Source organism: Callithrix jacchus, chromosome 10 (assembly GCF_049354715.1).
Source record: "Callithrix jacchus isolate 240 chromosome 10, calJac240_pri, whole genome shotgun sequence".
NCBI lineage: Eukaryota > Metazoa > Chordata > Mammalia > Primates > Cebidae > Callithrix > Callithrix jacchus.
In genome coordinates, this window is record NC_133511.1 from 17,481,650 (window position 1) to 17,495,737 (window position 14,088).

A 14,088-nucleotide genomic window follows, 5' to 3' on the forward strand; every position below is an offset into this window, starting at 1 on the left:
ACACTCAGGTGATCACCTGCCTTCAAGAGCCCCATCCAGAAGACGGGTATAATGAGCCCTGCTCTGCCCATCGCCGGTTGCTAGGAGGACGCAAAAGCACTTAGGAAGAAATTTAAATGCTATACAGGCATGCAGTATTGTTACGACCACAGTAGAAGCTGGTGCGTCGGGCACCACCATCCAGAAATCTTCCAACTTACAATCTAAGATACACTTATATACCTTTCTGTGATGCCTTATTCGTATGGGGACACCAAAAAGGCAGAAGTGAACTGACAAAAGACAAACCTTTTCCCTTAGGATATCCCAGGGCGCGTCATAAAGCAAGATGGAGCAGTGGTGCTGACCCACAGCCACAGAGGCCTGAGTTCACAGTCCAGGCGGTCACTCTCCACAGGACTAGTCCCTCTGACCTTGGTTTCATCTATACATGGGCTAAAGCCCCACCTGTCCCATCCGCTTTTTCTGGCAGACTTGAGTGAGTCCCTGTGTGTGGCCGCACTCTAAAAACTGTACAGTGTTTGTCAGTTACTACTCTCCTGTGTCCCTACAATGAACAATGGAAATAGACACTAAAATCAGTGCCCCTAAATGTAGAGGGAGGGATCATGTACTATTTGCTCTATTTTTGGGTAGGGTTGGAAAGTTTCATAATAAGGTATTTAAAACAAATTGGCCCTAAAGTACTTTCTGAATCACCACGGAAAGCCATTATCTTTATGCTAGAGATTAGGAGAATTTCACTAACTAATTCTCTCCATGTGGCAGCTGGGATGACGCCCTGTGAACTGGACCACTGGGCTGTGTGGAAGCCCCTCGCCCTGGTGTTTGCATGCGCACGTGTGGGGCATCTCAGGTGTTTCTGGTCCTGATCTCTGTCATTGCCTCTTTCGGATTCCTGAAGGCTTCTCACGGCAGGGCCCATAATAAAAGCTGTGTTCACTGCAAAAGCTATCCCCATCCTTCCCACCTGAAAACCCTGCCCAGGCCCCAATGCAGATGGTGATGGCAGCAGGGGCAGAGCCAGGCAGTGAGCATCTCACCTTCCACCTGAGGCCTGAACTTCAGTTCTCTGCTTTCTGGGGCTCTGTTGCTGGAAAGAAAACCAGAATGGATTATAGTGCATAGACTCCTCACCCCAATGGGCCACCCCCAACAGCAGCTTGTCAATGCCTGACTCTGGGGGAGCAGAGAGGTGACACGCAGGGGATTTGAGTAAGAATGATCTGGGTTCAATCCTGGCCCTGCTACTTGCTGCTTACAGGAACCCGGTAACCCCTCTGAGACCCTCAGTTATAAAATGCGGACAGTGGTGCTTACCCCATGGGGCTGCGTGCCCATTAAATGATATGGGGTCTGTGCCTGGCACAAGCAGGTGCTCTGTAAATACCAGGTGCCACTAGTAGTAGCCTGTTTGGTGGAGTGAGGGGGCAATGCCAGAGGCGCTGGAGACCCCCCTGCTGGCACTGCAGGAGCACGTGTGGCTGGCTATAGCAGGCCATGCACCTGGCAACAGTCCCTTCCTGAGCCACAGAGGGATCTCTCTGTTCCCTCTTTTCCATCTGGGCAGGTGGTCACAGACAGTTACCATTTGCAGTGATGAGGTTCTCCACCTGGGCTTCCTCATCTCCTGGGGCCCTGCAGGAGAAAGAGATGCACAGCCCTGTCAGAGATCTCCAGGGCAGACCCAGAGAGCATTGCTCTGCTCCTTGCTGGGGCACAGCGTCTAGGGGCCAGGCTCCTCCCAGTGCTCTGAGGGCTGGAGCTCACTCTTCCATGGGGTGCATGGGGCAGAGGGAGAGGTCTGAACTAAAGGGTCAGACTCAGAGTGAACTTACAAGCACCCTCAGTGCCAGCCCTCGACTTCTACCAAGTCCCAGGAAGAGGGGAACTAGGGCCACTTGGCGGCTTGGGTGTGTCCTGCCACAGGTTTTGGACTTCTGGGGTCCAAGGTACCCTTGGCTATTGTAGTAAATGAATGGGGCACGGCCTCTATGTGGGAGTAGAAAGGTCCACTTGTCTGTTCAGCTCAAAGAGCCTCATGAACAGGTGACAAGCAGGGGCCGTGTTGCAGGTCATGTAGAGAGGACCTGGTCATCAAGAGAGGGCAGGAAGCCCTGTTTCCTTTCTGCCAGGCGAAACTGTCCCAAGGGCCTCCAGAAAAGCTTCCAGAACTTTCTTGTGCACTTCTCCCCCACACGTATCAGAAGAGACAGGATGGGCTGACCCTCAATGTTCTGACCTCTCCTTTGCCCCAGAGTCTACCTGGCAGTCCTCAAACTTCCACCCCTACACCTCAACACACACTTCTGCCTCTGAGATAAGAATCCAGGAGAATGTCCGTTTAGGGGTCTCACGCCAGGGGTCCCTTCCAGTCCCATCTAAGATCACCCCAATGTCCACTGCCACAGCATCCTTACCGGGGCTTCTGATTGAAACTGCACTTGCACCTGCGACCTGAAAAGCAAAGAAGCCATCCAAGGTCATGCTCCTGGCTCGGCCACAGCGGGGCCAAGGGTCTGTGCAGGTCATGGGGCTGTGTAAATGGCACCGCCTAGACCTGGGAAGTGCACAGCTGCATGCAGTGGCCCTCAGATGGGGTAGACTCTTCTGGGGCAAAGGAAATACATCCCACAGCTGGAATGGTCACACCTACACCCCCAGCCCTCTTCATGATGTGAGTAAAGGGGGATCTGTGCAGATCAGGCTTATGTGGGAAAAATGAACTTGGGGGGCACATCCCTTGCACACTAGGCCTCCTTCCTCCATGACTGCCGTACTCATGCCCTACACCCAGCGCTGGGAAGCCGCCCTGCCCATCCCTGTCTATGCTCATTGTCATGTCACATTTTCTCTGTTCCTGCATCACTGTTTTACTGAGCGCTTACCACGTGCCCAGCACTCTACTGGGTCATGAAGATAACATGGAGGACAGGCAGTCTCCTTTATTCTCCAAGAAAGAGACCAACCAGGCTCTCATACTGTCCCCACCTCAGTCATTGCTCTTACAGAGGGAGCAGAAGAACAAACTTACTTAGGATAAGGAGGATCCCAACCGAGAAGAGGACCACAGCGAACACCAGTCCCCCAATCCTCAGGGTCTGGTAGTCTGCCAAAGGAACCAAGGGTGAGAGAGGAAGGGGCCAGGGAGAGGGTGTCTGTTCCCCACATCCCTCCTGCCAGGCAGGGCTGCACTTCCCCTGACCCCTGACCCCCAGGTCACCGTTGCTCACCATAATGAAAAGGGTCTATTTCCTTCTCCTTCTCAGCTGCTGCAAAAACAAACAGGTGGTCAAGAGAAAGAAAGCTACACAACGGGGTTCCCAAATGTCTAACCCTGCCTTACAGACCTCAGTCCCTGCCAAGGGGTTCCGGAAGAGCAGCACCCATTAAGTAGAGAGGCCCAGAAGTGCGTGGTAGGGCAGGCCTGCCAGTTAGGGGGTTAGAGGCACCCTGAGCGCCAAGGGCAGGGAAGGCACGAGGCTCTGAATCATGCAACGTCCATGTTCATTGCTCCTTTTCATTCTTACATCATTCCCAGAAGACAGGGTCAATTTTCCTCCTGTGACATATGGAGAAATTGAGACCAAGGAAGGACGTGTGACTTGCATGAGGCCAGCGCTGGCTAATTATGGTCTAGAGACTGATGTGGAGGTCTGGCTCTCAGGGTTCAGGCCACGAGTCCACAGAGGCCCAGTGAGCTTGCGGGGCTTAAAAACCACGCCCTGCTGGACCCTTGCAGGGAGAGGGGACAGGCTGTGTTGAGGTTTGTGAATAAATAGCTGCTGCCTCCACGACTTTCTCTGCTGACTGAAGGGAGGGGCCCCTGACCAGACATGAAGAACCTTAGAGTCCCCTAGCCCTAAAGTCCCAAGGGGCCCAGAACCTTCCAGACCTTCCAGCAGAGAGGGCTTGACAGGGTTGTCATCTCGTCACAGCCAGGTCCCAGGAGGGTACTTACCACTGGCCAGGACCGTGGGGGCCAGCAGGCTGCAGAGGAAGACCAGCACCAACTCCATGGTGTCTGCGGACAGAGGGAGGAAAATGATTCTCTGGCTAAGAAGCCTCCATCCATCAGCTCCAAGCATCAGCCTGACCATGACTTGGTGAGGGTTCGGATAACATAAGCACAAGCAGTTGACACTTTTTTTTTTTTTTTTTTTTTTTTGAGGAAGAGGAGTCTCGCTCTGTTGCCCAGGCTGGAGTGCAGTCGCACGATCTCGGCTCACTGCAACTTCCACCCCCCAGGTTCAAGCAGGTGGAGGAAATTCAAGCAATTCTTCAGCGTTAGCCTACTGAGCAACTGGCATTAGAGCTGTGTGCCACCACACCCAGCTAATATTTTGTATTTTTTAGTAGAAATGGGGTTTCATCATGTTGGCCAGGCTGGTCTCGAACTCCTGACCTCAAGCGGTCCACACACCTCAGCCTCCCAAAGTGCTGGGATTACAGGAGGGAGTCCCCACCAGTTGACATTTCTTGGAGTCTTAGTGAATGCTCTGTGAGTATTAATTCACTGGCACAATTGAATTAGTCCAATTAGCAAGCACTACAACTAACCCAAGCTGAGAATCTGAAGCTTAACGAGGCTGACATGCACTAGAGTGAGCAGTAGGCCTCGATCCTAACCCAGCATAGTAACTCCTCCATCACGCTGCCTCTGGGGGTGACTTTGGTGATCTCATCTGTGTCCTTCTCTCCAGGCCACCGTTCTGTGGCCATCTCTAGTTCATGAAGATGTCTGGGACTTCCTTATCTGGTTCCTACAGCCAATACCCCATCAGAAATGTCTTTTTTTTTTTTTTGACAGTTTCACTCTGTCGCCCAGGTTAGAGTGCTGTGATTCGATCTCGGCTCACTGCAACCTCCACCTCTTGGGTTCAAGCGATTGTCCTGCCTCAGCTTCCCGAGTAGCTGGGATTACAGGCACCCACCGCACCTGGCTAATTTTTGTATTTTTAGTAGAGATGGGGTTTAGCTGTCTTGGACAGGCTGGTCTCGAACTCCTGACCTCATGATTCATCCACCTCGGCCTCCCAAAGTGCTGGGATTACAGGCGTGAGCCACAGTGCCCAGCCAGAAATGTCTCTTAATATCAGATTAAATGGGGCCAGTAAACCAATGTCCCTCTATTCTAGCCAGCTTGGTGGGGAGGGGGCTTGCGGTTTCCTGTGCCCTGATGCACTGACAGCCCTCCTTCAGGTACCCCTCACATCCCACCTCAAAAGTCCCTAAGTCAACTCTTCCCACAGGCTTTGGTTCAGAATCCTCCAGAAAGGTGGTTGGATTCAACAAAAGGAGTTTGAAGATTGGTTCCCTGAGCCTCAGCACCCTGGCTTCTGCTTCCTCAGAGGATGCGGAGGTCTCTGCTCAGGAGCTCATCAGTCCTGGTCTCTGGGTGAGCTGTCCTGGTGGAGGCAGGAGGCAGGAGGCAGGAGGCAGGAGGCGGGGACTGGAGATCGCACCCAGGAATAGATTGCAATGGCTAGACACACACCTCACTCCTGGGCTTAAAGGAGCATGGTCAAGAGCCGGAGGAGACAGCAAAGGAACCTGAACCGGGAAAGCCCAAGGCTGGGTGCTGTTCTTCATGCGGGGTGAAACCAGCAGTGGCCTGAATCCCTGGACATCCATCTAGTCCAGGACCTTGATTGCCCTCAGCACCATCACTACTATCCCCGAGCCTTGAGCAAGCACCCGCCACTGCACTTCACCTCTTGGCCACCAAGGGTCAGAACGACTGCATCTACAGCATGTTAAGGCCTAAACCTTGGTTCAGAAAGCCTATATCAGAAGGCAGGCAATTTGCTTTTAAAGCTATCTCATTTCACATTTGTATTTCCTTTGAATGCTACACTGCATTTTATATGTATAAAAATATATGTAACACACATATATAATGAGGCATAGTAATAATATAAACACCCATAAACCAGCAGCTTAGGAACTGGAGCTTTACAAAGACTGCGTCACTGACCTCTATTTCCCTCCACCTCATCCCTCTGCCTCTCTCCCAGAGGTAGTCAGTATCCTGAAAATACATTTATTTATTTATTTATTTATGTGGCGACTGAGTCTCACTCTGTCGCCCAGGCAAGAACGCGATGGTGCAATCTCAGCTCACTGCAACTTCTGCCTCCCAGGTTCAAATGATTCTCCTGCCTCTGCCTTCCAAGTAGTTGGGATTACAGGCACACACCACCATACCCAGCTAATTTTGTGTATTTTTAGTAGAGACAGGGTTTCACCAGGTTGGCCAGGCTTGAACTCCTGACCTCAGATGATCCACCCACCTCGGCCTCCCAGAGTGCTGGGATTACAGGCATGAGCCACTGCGCTGCGCCAAAAATATGTATTTTTAATCATTCCCTTGCACATCTTTCAAAAAGTTGCCAATCAACAGATATAAAATTTCAGTTACGCAAAATAAGTGCTAGAGATCTGCTATATGACATTATACAGCATAATTAACAATACTGAATTGCACACTTCAAGATATGTTAAGAGGTATCTTGAAGTGGTCAGTGTTCTTTAAAAAAATACAATTAACATACCAGGAAGTTTGCCATAGAACATTCACAAGGCTGTGCATCCGTCACCACTCTCGGATTCCAAGACATTTCCCCACCCCAAGAAGAAACCTGTATCCATTGGCAGTCACTCCTCACTCCCCTTCCCTTTGACCCTAAAAACATTCACCTACTTTTTGTCTCAAGGGGTTTGCCCATTCTGGACATTTCACATAAATGAAATAATTAAATACGTGAACTCCTGTGTCTGGCTTTCAAGTTAGCGTAATGTTTTCAGGGTTCATGTATTCGTACTTTGTTTCTTTTTATGGCGAATAATATTCCACCATATGGACATTCACTTTGCTCTTTGTTTAAAAGATATATTTAACACATACATATATCTAAATATTATGTTATTTAGTATAGTAGCTTTTTTGAACTTTATAATTATGATATGTTTATAGTCTTTGGAAACTTGTTTTTCTGTTCAACATTATGCTTCTGAGGTTCACTGACATTATTACATTTAGCTATAGTGCATTGATTTTCAGTGCTGTGTAATATTCCACTATGCAGGAAAATGATCATGTATTGTTCTAGTCTCCTGCCAATAAATGTCTGTTTTTTTTCCCTTCAATTTTATGATAATACACACAATGGAGTTGTGGACCTTTCTGTGTATACTGCTCAGGGCATACATGCAAGAATTCTAAGGGCACAGTTTTTTGATTCTTTGCTCACCACTCTCATAAGAAATACATTTTACATCACAATGCAGCACTAACACATATTCATGTATACCAGAAACAACTATCACAAAACAACACTTACTACAAATGAGATACTTCCTTTTCTATTCCGTTTCTTTACAAAAAACATGTCCAGACTACTTAATGGGTCACACTCTGCAGTGTGAACAGTTATGCTCCAGACTTAAGCCTAGGACTGATGTCATTCATTGGGTGGTATAGTATGCAAACAGTACACTTCACAGTGTGATTTAAAATTGTTTTCTACAGTGGTCATCTCTGTGATAATATCCCACCAGCTGCATATGACTGTCCCCATTACTCTACAACCTGTTGTAGATATTTTCTGTTGTCAGATATTTTCGTTTTTGCCAATCTAGAGGTAAAAGATGGTTTTAACATGATTACACTGTAATGGAGCTGGGCATTTTTCTCCATGTATATTTGCCATTCCTGTTTCTTTATCAATGATATGTTTTTCATGTTGTTTATCCATTTTTCAAATGAGTTGACATTATTGTTGTTAATTTCTTATTCTGAATACTAAACCTTTGTCATTAAGAATGGCAAATATCACCGTCCAGTTCATGGCTTATTTTTTCACTTTAAAAAATTGTCGGCCGGGTGCAGTGGCTCACGCCTGTAATCCCAGCACTTTCGGAAGCCAAGGTGGGTGGATCACAAGGTCAGGAGTTCAAGACCAGCCTGACCAATATGGTGAAACCCCGTCTCTACTAAAAATACAAAAATTAGCCAGACATGGTGGCATGTGCCTCTAGTTCCAGCTACTAGGAAGGCTGAAGCAAGAGAATCACTTGAACCCTGGGGGTGGAGGTTGCAATGAGCCAAGATCGAGCCACTGCACTCCAGCCTGGGTGACAGAGCAAGACTCCGTCTCAAAAATAAAATAAAAATTGTCTTCTGCACAATTTCTTAATTCTAACATAATTGAATGCCATGATTTTTGTATCTTAAGACATCCTCTCTCACCCTGAGATCAGAGTTTTCTTCTAAAAACCCTAAAGCTTTGTCTTTTACATTTAAATCTTTCTGACATCCAGAATTGATGTTTGTGTATGGTGTGAGGTAGGAGTCCAGTTTTACTTTCTCCCATACTGATAACTGGTACTGTAACCTGGTACCAGTGGTGGACAGCCTCCCCTTTCCCTTGTGATATGCCATGTCACCTTCATCACATATCTGGTTTCTATTTGGTGTACATCAGTTTCTGGGCTTTCTCTTTGGATCTACTGGTCAATTTGTCTGAACTGCATTAAAACCACTGTGTTTCAATTATGATAGCTTCATAGCAATTTTGCCACGTGGTAAGGAAAAACTTCCATCTTTTTTTCTCCTCTTCCTTCTCCTCTTTCTTCAGGAATGTCTTCATTATTCTTGGGTTTTTTGCTCTCAAATTTCAGAATCAGCTTTTCAAATTCATCTAAAACTGTTGGGATTTTCATGGCAACTGCAATGGACCTATGTATAGAACAACCTGGGGAGAAATGACATATTTCTGATCTTGAGTCTCCTATCTATAAATACATCTTTTGTTTAGGTCCTTTTCAATAAAGTTCCATAAATGCTTTCATATAGGTCTGAACACTTTCTGTTAGATTTATTCCTAAGTACCTTATAATTTTTAATTGCTGCTTTAAATGTCATCTTCTAATTTTTACTGGTAGAGAAAAAAGCAACGGATTTTTACATATTGATCCTAAATCTAATAATCTTGTTAAACTCTCAAATTATTTGTAATAACTTATATAGAGATGCCTTTGGGTTTTCTCTGTAGATATATCATCTTTAAATGATGTTGTTCCTTCCTTCTAATTCTCACACTGTTTATTTCCATTTCTTGTCCTAGTGTACCAGGTAGGAATTCCAGTGAATTGTAGAATAAAAACAATAGCAAACACACACAACACATACACACTCACACAGTCTTATTACTGATTTTAAATGGAGTTTTTCTAATGCTTTGAAGGTTCCTCTCTAATCCTGGTTTCCAAGATGTTTCTGTTTTATGTTAATTATGAATGAGTGTTCTATTTCTATGGGTTTTGCCCTTAAATCTACCAAAGAAGTAAATTATATGTATAGATTATCAAGCGTTAAATCATCCCTGCATTTCAGGGATGAAACCAATGCAATATTTAAAAAAATAAACAGATGGGTTTGCCTTACTGAGATTGTGTTTAGGATTTTTGCATCTATGTGCATGAGTGAGATTGGTCTGGAGTTTTTATTTTATTGTGTTAACCTTGCCTAGTTTGGGGATGGCAGTAGTGGCCTCACAGAACAAGTATCTGCTCTCTTGCTAGTTCCCTGGAAGGGTCTGCAGAAGATTCGAATAATCTGTTCTTTGAGTGTGTGGTGGAACTAACCTGTAAAATCATCTGGGCTTGAGACTTTCTTTGTGGGAAGATCTTAAATGGCCCATTCGATTAATTAATTTATGGTTACAGCACTCTCCAGATCTATTTCTTCTTGAATACATTTAGAGTTATAATATTTAAAGGAATTTGCCCGTTTTTTCATTCCTAATGTTGCTTGTGACAACGCCCTTTCTTCTTGATCAGTTTCACCAGAGATTTAACGACGCTATTAGTCTTTTAGGAAAAAAACAACTCCTGGTTTTATTAATCCTTTTTATTGTATGTTTTCAAATTTTCTTAGTTCTGCCCTTATATATTCTTTGGGCTTCTTCTATTCTTTTTATGTTTATCTTGTTAAGTTGGACACCTAGTTCATTAATATTTATTTAGCTTTTCTTATTTTCCAGTATAAGCATTTAAGACTGTAATGCTCCTTCTAAGTGCTTTTCAAGTCTAATACTAAGAACTAAACAATAATCAAAACCACACCTGAAAGCATCTATCATGGAGTGAAGTACTCCAGCAGAGTCGAATCACTGTTTAGCTCTCAGCATTCTACTTTAAATTTTCATTCCAACTTCACCTTTTCCTATTCATTAAGAAGTATGTGTTTTACATGTCCATCTATATAGTGATTTTTATTTGTTTTTGTTATTGACTTCTAACTAATAACAAAAGGTCAGAAAACATGGTCTGTATGATGTACAGATGCCTTGAAACATACTGAGAGACTTGCTTTACAACCTAGTGGATGGTCAGTTATTAAAAGAATTATATTCCATGCATGCTTAGAAAATTGTGAATTCCTTCACGGTTGGGAAGAAAGTTCTATATGCCCACAAATGAAGATTATCAACCGCGTTTAAGTTTCTTTCTTTCTTTTTTTTTTTTTTTTTTTGACTGTTTAACCTACCACAAATCAAGACAGGCACTTTAAAATCTACCACTACATGGAAGGATTTATAACTGTATCCCCGTGTTTGAAACCAAGGGGTTAATTTGATCAGGTCTACCTGCACTGCCTGCTTTTGGTCACTTGCTTTTTTTTTTTCCTTCTTTCTCCATGAAGCTGAAGGCCTCACCACTGAATGCTGAAACTTAACCTGCACTGGCTACTTTATAGATAACATACATAGGTCACCATGGTAATAGTTACTTCAGCTGTTTTTCAGGAATTTGGGCTAGCTCCCGTGGAGTTCAAACAGGATGAGACCACCCTCCCTTCAACTGGGCATATGCAAGTGCCCAGAACGGTAGCCTTTTGACATCAGAGGGCTAAAAAATGCCACCCTCAGGTCACACTAACGCCACCATTTCCTGTACACGTCCTATGGAATGCCATGACCCCTGACTACGCTTGCTCAGAATCAACCTGCTATTTCATTTTCCTCACTGCCAATGACCTTTTCCTATGCCTCCGACAACCCCATTTCCCTTACCTGTAAATATGCCTAAGCCTTATCTTTGGGAGACAGATTTGAGAGCTGTTCTCCTCCCTCCTTGCTTGGTGGCCTTCTGAATAAATGTTTTCTCTTTTGCAAAATCTGTGCCACAGTGATATACTGAGCGCAGGCAGAACAGACCTGAAGCTGGCCGATAACATGTCTCTTAGAATATTCTAACAGAAAGTTTAAATTGTTATTGTCCTGTGAGTTGGGTCTTTTAGAATTATACAGTGATCCTCCCTGTCTCAGCTTCTATGTTACTCTACCTTTCTGTGTCTTTATGTGTTGTCTGTACATCTTATAAACAGCAAAGAGATGGATTTTTGAAAAATTCTGTATTAAGTGTCAGGTTTATACAGCTTTCTGTATTAATTGTCAAGTTTACACCATTTAATTTACTTACTGTGACTACTAATGTATTTGGTCTGCTTTCTGCCATCTGTTTTTTCCCTACAAGAACGTGCTTGTTTCTTTTTTTTTTCTTGCCCCCCCCCTTTTTGGAATTAGTTATTTTTATTTTTATTTTAGAAGAAGGGGAGGGTCTCACTATGTTACCTAGGCTGGTCTCGAACTCCTGGGCTCAGGTGATCTGCCTGCCTTGGCCTTCCAAGGTGCTTTGATTACAGGCATGAGCCACTGCCCCCAGACTAGTTATTTTTTTTCCTTATTCCTTTTCTCCTTCTGCTGGTTTAGAAATTATAGAAACTATTTCTAATCTCTTAGTGGTTATCCTTATGATTTTTCCAGGTGTGTTCAATGTAAAAAAGACTAAAAAAATTCAGAGTTAATACCTATAGTAGTTATTAGGCAGAATACCCTCCTTGAAAATATAAAAACACTAAAACACTAATCACACCCTTCCTGATACATATGCTATTATTGGACAATATTTCAGTTCTGTCTTTTTTAAATTCTATAAAATAGATAGTACTATTTGTACTTCATGAAAACTGTTTGTTTGGATTCACCCATGTGTGTGGCACCGAGCCTGCAAGATGGCTCCCAGTATCTCCTGGTATTCAGATCCTTGTACAATCCCCCCCTACACGGCGCCGGGGTTGGTCTGTATAACCATCGAAATATGGCAGAAGTAATGCTACGTCACTTCCAATACTAGGTGATAAAAGGCACCACAGCCTCTCTCTCTCTCTCTCTCTCTGCCTCTCTCTCTCTCTGCCTCTCTCTCTCTCTCTCTCTCTCTCTCTCTGCCTCTCTCTCTCTCTCTGCCTCTCTCTCTCTCTGCCTCTCTCTCTCTCTGCCTCTCTCTCTCTCTGCCTCTCTCTCTCTCTCTCTCTCTGCCTCTCTCTCTCTCTGCCTCTCTCTCTCTCTGCCTCTCTCTCTCTCTCTCTCTCTCTCTCTGCCTCTCTCTCTCTCTGCCTCTCTCTCTCTCTCTGCCTCTCTCTCTCTCTCTCTCTCTGCCTCTCTCTCTCTCTCTCTCTGCCTCTCTCTGCCTCTCTCTCTCTCTCTCTCTGCCTCTCTCTCTCTCTGCCTCTCTCTCTCTCTCTCTCTCTGCCTCTCTCTCTCTCTCTGCCTCTCTCTCTCTCTGCCTCTTGCTCTCTCTGATTGCTTTTTCTGAGTCAAGGTAGCTGCCATGTCTTAAGGATACTCAGGCACCCCTGTGGAGAGGCCCATCTGGGGGGCTCACGCCAAAAGCCTGCTAGGAAATACGTCCTGCCATGAACCATGTAAGTGAGCTTGGAAACAGATCTTCCGGTTTCATGAAAGATCTTGAGCCAGAACCACCAGTGAAGATTCTCCCTGATTCCAGACCCTCAGAAACTGTGTGAAATATCAAACGTTTGCTGCTTTAGGCTGCTGAGTTTGGAAGTAATTCACTATGCAGCAATAGATAATGAATTTACAACATATGCACTGATTTGCTCACCATTGTTTTTGAATGTTAGTCATCCTTCAAGCCATTTTCTTTATTCCTGAAGAACAGCTTTCAGACTTTTCTTTAATGAAGATCTGTTAGATAGCAACTCTGTTTTTGTTTATTAGGAAATGTTTTCATTTCACCTTTGTGGCAAGAGCCCCTAAGGTGGTCCCCAATCATTCCAGCCTTCTAGTGTTCAAGGCTTTGCGTAATCTCTTTCCTTTCAATACCGGCAGGAGCTGCAGCATGCTTCTAACCAGCAGAATGTGGCAAAGGAGATGGGACAGTTCTCAAATTATGGTGTTATATCATATAAGACTCAATCTTGCAGGCTGGAGCTAGCGATTTTTCTCCCTTGCCAGCTTGTGAAAGCAAGCTGCTATGTCATGAGACAGACTATGGAGAGAAGCACAGGATAGGGAATTGTGAGAAGCCTCTAGCAGCTGACAGCCACCCCGGCCAGAAGCCAGCAAGAAGATGGGAACCTCAGTTCTTCTGCCACAAGGAGATGAATTCTGCCAGCAACCTGAGGGATTCTGGAGGCAGATCTTTCCCCACTCAAGTCCCTTATCAGACCACAACCTTAGCCAGCCCCTAGACTGTAGCTTGGTGTGACGCTGAAGCAAAGCATTCAGCTAAGCTGTGCCAGACCTCTGACCTAAAGAAACCATGATGTGTGTTGCTTTAAGCTGCTGGGTCTGCGATCATTTGTAATGCAGCAATAGAACACTAATACGGTCCTATCCTTGAAAGGTAATTTGGCTAGGTACACTACTCTAGGCTGATAATTATTTTTGCTTTGCACTTTTAAGATGTTATTCCACTGCCATCGGCTTCTATGGTTGCTGTTGAGAAGTCTGCTGCTTATATCGTCATTCCTTTATAGATGTCCTATCTTTCTTCTCTGCCTTTTTCTATTTTCTTCTTTTTGTGTTTGCTGTTGTGGGTTTGATCACAAGTCTGAAACACAACATAGAACTGATTGTTGTGGGTTTCATCAGACTTGAAAGCCCTTTACATATAGGTTCATGCTTTTCATTGTTATGAAAAACTCAAAGCCATTATCTCTTCAAATATGGCCTGTTATCTATTCTCCCCGTTTTCTTTTTCTGAGACCGTGACTAGAAG

The 14,088-nt window shown here is 44.9% G+C and overlaps 1 protein-coding gene across 16 annotated transcripts in view; it reads right to left on the bottom strand.

Moving 5' to 3' along the window:
• FXYD6 (FXYD domain containing ion transport regulator 6) overlaps positions 1-14,088 on the bottom strand; it is a 40,276-nt gene that overhangs the window by 1,734 nt on the left and 24,454 nt on the right. For 11 of the 16 annotated variants that reach the window (XM_009006896.4, XM_078339592.1, XM_078339587.1 and 8 more), the window contains 6 exons: positions 3,962-4,024; positions 3,234-3,272; positions 3,035-3,109; positions 2,421-2,457; positions 1,589-1,638; positions 1,044-1,093 (listed from right to left, as the gene is read on the bottom strand). In XM_009006896.4, coding sequence (XP_009005144.1) covers positions 1,065-1,093; positions 1,589-1,638; positions 2,421-2,457; positions 3,035-3,109; positions 3,234-3,272; positions 3,962-4,019 — 288 coding nt within the window. In that variant the 5' untranslated portion in view covers positions 4,020-4,024 and the 3' untranslated portion in view covers positions 1,044-1,064. The remainder of the gene's footprint in view (positions 1-1,043; positions 1,094-1,588; positions 1,639-2,420; positions 2,458-3,034; positions 3,110-3,233; positions 3,273-3,961; positions 4,025-14,088) is intronic. The other 5 variants (XM_035264718.3, XM_035264715.3, XM_009006901.4 and 2 more) reach the window with 1 other exon arrangement.